Source organism: Temnothorax longispinosus, chromosome 8 (assembly GCF_030848805.1).
Source record: "Temnothorax longispinosus isolate EJ_2023e chromosome 8, Tlon_JGU_v1, whole genome shotgun sequence".
In the NCBI taxonomy this organism is placed as follows: Eukaryota; Metazoa; Arthropoda; class Insecta; order Hymenoptera; family Formicidae; genus Temnothorax; species Temnothorax longispinosus.
Genome location: NC_092365.1, coordinates 7,411,223 through 7,421,320, shown reverse-complemented (window position 1 = coordinate 7,421,320; position 10,098 = coordinate 7,411,223). Strand labels below are relative to the sequence as shown.

General features: G+C 52.5%; 2 protein-coding genes across 2 annotated transcripts; both read right to left on the bottom strand.

Moving 5' to 3' along the window:
- Nucleotides 1–519: 519 nt before the first annotated feature.
- Nucleotides 520–3,349, bottom strand: LOC139817847 (uncharacterized). Its single transcript, XM_071786132.1, has 2 exons — nt 1,794–3,349; nt 520–1,573 (listed from the first exon to the last, which is right to left on the bottom strand). Exons 1-2 carry the CDS (start codon nt 3,347–3,349, stop codon nt 520–522), a joined length of 2,610 nt encoding a protein of 869 aa, XP_071642233.1.
- Nucleotides 3,350–3,464: 115 nt separating this feature from the next.
- Nucleotides 3,465–5,018, bottom strand: LOC139817846 (uncharacterized). The gene has a single exon (XM_071786131.1). It carries the CDS (start codon nt 5,016–5,018, stop codon nt 3,465–3,467), a length of 1,554 nt encoding a protein of 517 aa, XP_071642232.1.
- Nucleotides 5,019–10,098: the final 5,080 nt, after the last annotated feature.

Below are 10,098 nucleotides of genomic sequence, written 5' to 3'. Positions count from 1 at the left end.
CTGACATTCAGCCAAACGTAATTGCTTCGCGATGATGATTATTGCGATCTCAAACATTCCCGCCCGCCTCGTCATATGTTGACGAAACGAGACGGTGCGCTAGCTGAGGCGAGCGCTGTCGCGGCGCGACGTATCGATGAGCGATCGATTAATGGTCTCGATCCCGGCGCGAGTGCGAGCGGCCATGTTGCGAGGTGTGCGGCTGCGCATTATCATAACACGCGACGATCTCGAGCGAGAAACATATTTCGCGCGATACATATGTTTCCGTGAATATGTTCCGTCGGTATGTGCATGGTGCTGAAACCGGGAAAGTGAGGTGATGTAACGCGAGTGTGAGTGAAGTTACGGCTGACGGCCGACCTCACTGATTTTGTGACGTGCACGTAGCACGTTGGCGGAAGGACAATAGTGACAATTACGCGAAGTGACGCGCGATAAAACGTAATAACGCGAAAAGACGGACGGTGAGGAAAACGCGAGCGATTCTACGCGAGAAAGCGAGGGCTGTTCGGTGGCTCACGTATCCTCGACGGTGGTGGTGGTGTCGGCGGCCCCAGGAAGCAGCACCAGTTTGACAAGGGGCCGGACGAATTCGGAGGCGGCCGTGCGGACGGTCACCACTCGAACGACGCCGTCGTCTCCAGGATGCAGCTTAACGATCCGTGCGAGAGGCCATCGATTCGGCGGCGAGATCTCGGCCCGGATCAGGCACAGCATGCCGACCTCAGGAGCGTCCTCAGCTGTTAGCCACTTTGGTCGAGAAGCGAGGTGCTGAATGCATTCGCGCGACCACCGCTGCCAGAAATGATCGCGCATCTTCTGCACCAGGTGCCATCGAGACAAGGAATTGTCCGGCCTTTCCTCAAGTGACGGCTCAGGAGCCGCCAGCAGAGGTGCCCCGATGAGGAAGTGCCCCGGCGTCAGTGCCGAGACGTCGTCAGGATCATCAGAGAGTGCGTGTAGTGGCCGAGAATTTAGGCACGCCTCAACCTGAGCGAGGAAGGTGGCCATTTCCTCGAAGGTGAGGGTCGTCTCGCCGATGACTCGTCGCAGGTGAAACTTGGTGGATTTCACCGCCGCCTCCCAGAGTCCGCCGAAATGCGGTGCGGCTGGAGGATTGAAATGCCACCGGGTTCCGTGGACGGAGGCATCGTGAGCGATGCGCCGGCCGTCGGATGACGACGCGCGGAGAAGATTTTTCAGTGCCCGGTCCGCCCCAATGAAGTTGGTGCCGCAGTCGGAGTAGATGTCCGAGCAGAGCCCTCGGCGTGCAGTGAAGCGACGGAGGGCGGCCAAGAACGCCTCCGTCGCGTAGTCGGAGACTACCTCCAGGTGCACCGCTTTGGTGACGAGGCACACGAAGACGGCGATGAACGCCTTGTGCGCGCGGTGTCCTCGCCTCTTGGTCGTGCGGATATGGATCGGGCCGGCATAATCCACGCCGGTTCGTTGAAATGGACGCGCCGGAGTGACCCGTGCCCGAGGAAGACTGCCCATCAGTGGTTGCGGAGTGGCGGCTCGCCATCGGGTGCAAGTGACGCACCGATGCAGCAGCCGTTTCACCACGGCTCTGCCTCGTGGAATCCAGTGGCGGAGCCGGAGAGTACCGAGCGTAAGTTGCACTCCGCCGTGGAGTGTTCGTCGGTGGCAAGACTCCACGAGCAGGCGCGTGAGCCAGGACTCCGAGGGAGCTATCATTGGATGGCGTTCGTCGTCCGGAATCAGAGCGTGTTTGAGTCGCCCTCCGACTCTGAGCACGCCGTGGTCGTCGAGGAAGGGACTCAGCCCACTTTGCAAGTGGGCTGCGGTGCGGCACAGTGCGGCCGGCGGTGACGGCCCTGATTTCCTCCGGATAGTGCAGTGATTGCACCATTCGAAGCCAAAGGACGTGTGCCGCGTCGAGTTCTTCCGGAGTGAGTGCTAGCTCCCGATCGTCCGGGCCGTGATCGTTGGTGCGGGAGGTGGTGCGTCGCCATCGTAGGCACCACGCGGTGACTCGCAACAGTCGGTGCAGTGACGAGAATCGAAGGAGCGTGTCGGGCTCCGTGTCGATCCTTCCGACGGCGGCTTGCACGACGGCCTTCCGTTCCGGCATCTCCGCGTCGGGGATCTCGTCGCTCTCGGCTGGCCACTGGGTTCGGTCCTCCCGCAGCCACGGTGGACCCGTCCACCACAGCGGATGGCCGATCAGCTCGCTGGGCGCGATCCCCCGGGAAGCGCAGTCGGCCGGGTTTTCTCGTCCAGGAACATGCCGCCAATGGGCCTCGGGGAGAGTTCGCTGGATCAGCGATACCCGGTTGGCCACGAACATCTTCCACCGGGATGCGTGGCCCCTGATCCAGTAAAGTGTCACCCGGGCGTCGGACCAAAGGAAGATCGGTGCTGTGGACAAGCGTAAAGTGTCGCGAGCGTGTCGCGTTAATTTAGTGAGCAGTGCGGCCGCGGACAGTTCGAGTCGAGCGAGGGACACCTGCCGAATCGGGGCTACCTTGCTCTTTGCCATGAGCAAGTGCAGTGTGGCGGAACCGTTCCTCGTGACGCGGAGGTAGACGGCCGCGGCGTAGCCTCGCTCGGACGCGTCGGCGAATCCGTGGATCTCGACTCGTGAATCTGTTCCGCTGTCGAGCCAGCGGGTCACGCGAACAAGTTCAAGCCGCGGAAGCTCCTCCAGGAAGCTCCCCCATTGTTGAGCGTCGGCCGACGGAAGAGGGGCGTCCCAGTCCAGCCCCTTCAGCCAGGTGAACTGGATGAGGATTTTCGCTCGGATCACGACGGGGGTGAGCCACCCTAATGGATCAAATAAGCGTGCGGTTTCCGAGAGGACGCGCCTCTTTGTGAACACGGTGATTGCGCGCGGACGAATCGCGAAGGAAAATTCGTCTTCCGTCGGGTGCCAGCGGAGGCCGAGAGTGGAGTGACCGTCTGTTTCCCACACGTGGAGGGCGCGTTTAAGGCGGTGCTCCTGCGGGATGCCGACGAGAACGTCCTCGGAGTTCGCGGCCCACTTGCGTAACGGAAACCCGCCCGCCGTGCAGAGTTCGCGCAGTTCGGTTTGCACGGCAACCGCGTCGTCGATAGTGTCCGCTCCGGTCACGACATCGTCCACGTATCTGTCGTCCTCGAGAGCGATCGCGCCACGCGGAAACCGAGCCCCCTCGTCTTTGGCGAGTTGCAGGAGCGTGCGAATCGCGACCCACGGTGAGCACGTGAGGCCATAGGTGACCGTCGTCAGGCGGAGAACGCGCATGAGTAGTTCGACGGCACTTCGCCACAGGATCCGCTGGTGGTCACGATCTTCCGGGTGGACGATGATCTGGCGATACATCTTCTCGATGTCTGTGATCATCACGTAGCGGTGCCGACGCCAACGCAAGAGCACGTCAGCAAGTGCCGGCAGGAGATTTGCGCCTGCGAAGAGGTGGTCGTTGAGCAAGTCTCCGGAGCTGGTGCGTTGCGAGCCATTACAACACTACGCGAAGTTTGGTGGTAGTGCTGGCTTCTTTCAACACGCCGTGGTGTGGGAGGTAGCACACGCCGCGAGTTGTGTTCTCGTCCGACGGTGCTACGGCTTCCAAGTGCCCGAGGTCCTCGTACTCAAGCATAAACGAGCGGTAGAGTTCACCGAACCGGAAATCTCGGGCGCACTTGCGTTCCATGGCCGTGAGCAGTCGCTCAGCGGGCTTGCGGGTCTCGGCGAGGTGCTTCGGCGTCGAGGCGAACGGCAGTCGGACGACGTACCGGCCAGCGGGTGTGCGCTCGTGGGTGCGTACAAAATGTTGCTCGCACTCCTCTTCTTCGGGAGTGAGCGTGACGGAGGCGGGAGGCTCGCTCTCTTGCTCCCAGAAACGGCGTACCAGCTCGGCCAAGTCATGGTCGGCGGTACACTGGAGTGAGCTGTGGTGACAGTGGAGGGTCGCACCACACCCCCCTGAAAGAATCCATCCCAGGATGGTTTTCTGAACGATCGGCGATTGCGGTTCGCCTCGGCGGAGACCATCCTCCAGGATGGTCGAGCACACCTCGGCGCCCAGTAGCAGCTCGACTGGGTCGTTGGCGGCGAAGCGAGGGTCGGTCAGAGGAAGCCCTCGGAGGTGAGGCCACGAGGTGCGGCACTTATTCGCGGCGCCCTGGTAGAGCGAGAGACGCGGAAGCACAAACGCGACGGCGGTGAGAGTGGCTCCGGTGGTCTTCGACTTGATGGTCAGGGACACCTTGCCTCGCGTGGATCCCGACTGGGAGCCGCCGATGCCGAAGATAGACACTCGTGTGCGCGATCGCGGCAGGCGTAGTCGCTGCACCAGGGACTCCGACACGATCGACACTTTGGAGCCCTGGTCGATGAGCACCCGAACCTCATGAGGATCTCCGTACCGATCGGCGATAGTCACGCGCGCGGTCGCGAGAAGAATCGCCTTACTGTCGTCGGCCTTTCCGACGGCGGAAAGCGTGCTGACTTCCGCGTGGGGTGCCGTCGCGGACACGTACGCGTCGTGCAACATCGAGTGGTGCCGCGCGTTGCACGTGAAGCAGTTCCGGGTTGACTTGCACTTCGCCACCTGATGATTGCCGAGACAATTGAAGCAGAGCTTATTAGTCTCGACCACTGTCTTCCTCTCGCTGGCCACCTTGGCCTTGAAGTCGGGGCACCCCATGAGCGAGTGCTTCCCCTTGCAGAGCGGACACTGAGAAGGCTCGGAACGCTTCGCGACGTGAGTTTTCGCGGACCGTGATTGTTCACTCGCGGGTTTAGTGGTCTTCGGATTCGCTGCGTTCAGCGTGAGGATCCGTTTGTTGATGAAGGTCATCAGAGTAGCGTGAGTCGGCGGTTCGAAGGAGTCTCCGGAGGAGGACTCCCATTCCAGACGCGTTCGCGGGTCAAACAGTTCGACTACGAGGTGATTAAAAAGGTCCATGCCGTGCGAGTCGATGGGCCTTCCGATGCTTTCTTGCGCATTGACGGCGGACGTGACGGCGTTCTGGACGCGGCTGAGTTCGTCGGCGGTAGCGGCTTTCATCTTCGCCACGGCGGTAAACGTGGCGAAGTTGGAGCGTATCAGCTCCCTCTTATTTTCGTAGTGCTGGCAGAGCAGCTCCCACGCACGATCGTAATTTTCGCCCGTAATAGTTAATGATTTTATTACGTTTTCAGCCGGCCCCTTGAGGCATGAACGCAGATAGTGCAGCCGTTCGACTTTCGAGATGGACGACTGCTCACCGATCACTGATTTAAAGAGATCACGGAAGGATGGTTAGTCCTCGTAGGAACCCGAAAATTCCCGTAATTGTATACGGGGCAGCGAAGTTCGTGACGCGCGGTCGCCCCCCTGCTCTGATGCCGCGGGAGGCGTGGAAGCTGGCGCAGGCTGGAGCCGTTTCGCCTGATCGGACAAGACGCCACGCTGATGCACGTAAGCAATCTCGGCGTTGGTAAGCAAATCGGACTTGGCGTACTCACTCTCAGCGTAGAGGTCCTTGTAGCAGGCTCGAATTAAGTCGTGCTGACTCTCGAACTTTGCCCACAGGTCATCAAGGATGCGGATGCGGTGCTCAACGGTCGAGAGGGTGACGTTCGCCTGACCCATCTTCCTCAGGTTTTCGACGGCTCTGGAGATGCGTCCGAAGAGCTCGTGTTGGCCGCTCAGCATGGAGCTCTGGTCCAGACTCATGATCGTCTTCGTTGAGGAGGCACTCCCGAGTTCGCGGTTGCCGGAGATATCCGGCTCGAAGGACCAAAAATGTTCGAGAGCGCGCGGTAGCGCGAGGAAGCGCGAGGTGGAAGACGACCACAAAAAAACGACGCAGCGAGTAACACAAAAAATAATGTCTATAATTGCAAAATGAAATATATACAAGTATTTACAACGGTTGTATAATCGAAAATCTTTTCAATGCGTAAAGATTTCCTGGTTTCGAATACTGGAACGGTGCGAAATAAAAAGTCGTATTTTTGAGCCAAGGGAAATGATCCTTTATTGGCTCATGGGGAAAAGCCTGTTACGGCATAAAAACCCCTGAGAACGTGTACAATAACAATCAGGACACAGATTGATAACAAGACGAATACGTGTAATTATGGTGACACTCGGTGTCGTTAACGGGGCCCCGTATATTGAGACTCGGCTCAATAGCGCGTTAGGAAAAGAGACTCGGCTCAATAGCGCGTTAGGAAAAGAGACTCGGCTCTCTCGCGTGCTCGAGACTCGGCTCGATCGCGTGTACGAGGCACAGCTCGATCGTGCATTCGAGGCTCGGCTCGATAATGCAATACCACGTCACTACATCACTATCACTTCGTCAATATAACGATAATATTATAACAGACACAACACATTTGTAAGACCGAACATCTCCGCGCTGCTTCCAAGACTAATTAAACTTCGCCTTTTTTTTGACAAATACATCGCGCACGGCAATCTTGAAGCCGCTCGAAAAATGCCGCTTCTTCTCCCTTCTCTTTTCTTGACGGTAACGCTGAATGCTGAAGTATGCGAAATTACGCGCGAATACAATATGTTGCGATCAATAAATTTACACATATTAATCCTTTCTTAAAAATAAAATGCAATAAATAAGTCCGCCTTTGATCCACGGAACATTCTCCCCCCGTTGAGAGTAAACGATCAACAATTTAACAACAATAGATAATGTTTTCCATATGAACGTCGTTTCAAACTTTCTAAAATTGTTAATTGCGTAAACAATATTACAATATTCGATACGTTTATCACGCAACTCGAGAAGAGATTAAGAAAGGTTCGGTAAAGGACAAATAAGCTTCGCATTGCGTTTGAAAATTCCTTGCGCTGTTTTGATGGTCGCAACTCTGACCACGCCGTCGTCTCCGGGGTGTATCTCCACTACTCGTCCGAGAGGCCACCGCATACACGGTTGATTTTTGTCTATTAAAATGACAATAGCATCTCGCCGAAGTCCGGCATCAGAATTGGTCCATTTTTGACGTTTTTGTAGTTCGTTTAAATATTCGATGTGCCACCTGCGCCAAAAGTCTTGACGGGTCTTGGATATTAATCTCCATGATGTTAAACGATTTTCTGGAACAGAAATATAATTATCTTCCGGCAGCATAGTGAGAGGTTTTCCTACAAGAAGATGAGCAGGTGTCAATGCGAGTGGATCATTCGGATCGGTTGATATGGGGCATAAAGGTCGCGAATTTAAAATGGCTTCGATTTCTATGGCTAAGGTGTTTAACTCCTCGAAAGTGAATAAAAGATCGCCTACTACTCGTTTAAAATGATGTTTAAAAGACTTTACCGCCGCCTCCCATATGCCTCCGAAATGAGGTGAGAGGGGCGGATTAAAATGCCAAGAAATTTTCTTCGTTGTAGCAAAATCGCCAACTCGTGTCTCTTAAATTCATCAGATTCGACTAATGCGTATAGTTCACGAAGTTGATTATTGGCACCAACGAAATTCGTACCGTTGTCAGAATATATGTTTGCTGGAATGGCTCTTCGTCCTATGAAACGTCTTAATGCGGACAAGAATGCTTCTGTTGATAATTCACTGACGATTTCAATGTGTACGGCTTTTGTCGACATGCAAATAAAAACGCAGCCATATACCTTTACACGACCTCGATTTCGCTGTTTTCTTTCTTTAATAAACATAGGTCCAAAAAAATCGATACCTGTATGATGGAACGCGGTGTTCTCTTCAAATCTAGATCTCGGTAAATTAGCCATTTTGTAATTAACGGGCGATGCACAGAATCGAATACAACGTACGCAATGTCGAATGATTTTACGTACTTGGTTTTTTCCGTCAAGAAGCCAAAATTTATGACGAATCGTGTAAAGGGTGGACTGAATTCCTGCATGATGATTTTTCTCATGTGTTTCACGAATAATTAAATCAGTGACATGATAATGTGAAGGCAGTAAAATCGGATGTTTTTGTGAAAGGGGGATGTTTGCATTTTGCAGCCTGCCGCCGACACGGAGCAATTTTGACTCATCGATTATAGGATTTAAGGTGGCCAGTTTTGTGCCCTTCACTCTTTCTGAATTCGAAATACGATTGATTTCGTCCGAAAAATGCGCCCTTTGAATCAATCTTAGTACCCGCTGTTCGGATTCTATGATTTCTTGTACAGAAAGTGCACCCTTATTTCGATTTGAGAGTAGCATTCGCAAACAATATGCGATGGTACGAATTAACTTCGTATAAGAAGAAAATCTTTTGAAAATGTCATCTGAAATAATCTGTGACGCTAGACAAACAGTTTTCTTTAAGCCGGGTAATTCCATGATGGAAGTTTCGAGAGAGATTGGCCAATTCGCTTCGGACTGACAAAGCCATGATGGACCGTTGAACCAAGATTTGTTTTTCAAAAATTCTCGCGGAAGTTGACCTCGCGACAGCGCGTCGGCTGGGTTATGTTCCGATTTAACGTGTTGCCATTTGACATCTTTACAAACTTCTTGAATCTCCTTGACACGATTTGCTTCGAACGTTTTGAGCATGCTCGGAGATTTTTTTAACCAATGTAAAACGATCATGGAATCTGTCCAAAAAATGAACTTATCAGGTTTGAAAGAAAACGCTATCTTTGCTTCGCGATATAATCGTGCTAGTGTAAGCGCTCCATTCAATTCAAGTCGAGGCATTGTCATGTCCTTAATAGGAGCGACGCGCGCTTTAGCACAACACAGACGCACAAGTATATCTCCCCGCTTGTTACGAGATCGTATGTATAAACAGGCTCCATAACCGAACTTACTCGCGTCGCAAAAACCGTGAACTTGAATTTCGATAGGCTCATCGACCGTCAAACGTCGATCAATAGCTAAATGATCAATTAGATCAAGCTGATTTACGAATGATGACCATGAGGAATATAACGCGCTGGGTACTGACTCATCCCACGAAATTTTGGCCTTCCAACATTCTTGCATTAAAACCTTGGAAGTTAGAATAATCGGACCGATTAATCCGAGGGGATCGAAAATCTTGGCAATTTCCGAAAGAATGCGACGTTTAGTTACTCGATCAGATAGTTGAATAGGTTTGACTGTATAAAGTAATTCATCTCGACATGCGTTCCAAGAAATGCCTAGCGTGTTCAAAATTGGATTTTCATTGATAAGAAACTCGACATCTACGTTTCTTTCATTCAAATTTTCAAGAGCTCGCGGATGATTTGATGCCCACTGTCTTATATTGAAACCACCGCGTTTTAGAATCTCGATAGTTTCATCTCGAATCTGTATGAGCTTCTTTAAAGTTTCTGCCCCGGTTATAAGATTGTCTACGTAAAAATCACGTTTCAAAATCTCAGCGCCGACGAGAAGATCGACGCCTTCATCAATCGCGAGTTGTATGATCGTCCGAATGGCAAGAAAAGGGGCCGATGACAGACCGAAAGTTACAATATTTTTTACAAACGTTCGAATTTGACCCTCGTAAAACCAGAAAATTTTTAAATAGTGTCGATCGTCGGGATGTATCCAGATTTGTCTATACATCTTTTCAATGTCGGCGGTGAGAACGTATTTGTGTATGCGAAAACGCACCAGATGTTCAAACAATTTGCCTTGAATCGTCGGACCGATCATTAGAGTGTCATTTAAAGATATCCCCTTATCAGTCTTTGCTGACGCGTCGAAAACTACGCGTACTTTAGTTGTAACGCTCGTGGATTTTATAACCGCGTGATGGGGAAGATAATAACCGCCTTCCGATTCTTCCGTTAACAAGGACATGTGACCTAATTCAATATATTCGTTCATCACACGTTCGTATTCTTGTTTAAGTATCGGATTAGCCTTGAGTTTTTTCTGTAATCCGTAAAAACGACGCAACGCGATCGCTCGAGAATTTCCGAAATCCCTTTCCACCAGCCGAAATGGTAATCGCACAATGTAACGTCCCGAACAATCACGCGTCGTGTTCTGGGAATAATGATTTTCGCATTCCGAAATGTCTGGCGATTTCAACCGATTAGCAGTAATGTCTTCCAATAACCAAAATTTTGCAATTTGTTCCGTCAAATCTGTCAACTTGCATGAAACGATGCTCTTTCCGCCGGCCGCGACTATCCCTCCGACGACGACCCAGCCGAGCTGCGTTTTT

Excerpts from the sequence above, each read along its gene's own strand:
- LOC139817847 (XM_071786132.1), bottom strand. The coding sequence starts at position 3,349 with ATGATCACAGACATCGAGAAGATGTATCGCCAGATCATCGTCCACCCG. Across the intron at positions 1,574-1,793 it reads CACCGCAGCCCACTTGCAAA|AGCCGTGGTGAAACGGCTGC; the intron begins GTGGGCTGAGTC and ends TCCACGAGGCAG.
- LOC139817846 (XM_071786131.1), bottom strand. The coding sequence starts at position 5,018 with ATGAAAGCCGCTACCGCCGACGAACTCAGCCGCGTCCAGAACGCCGTC.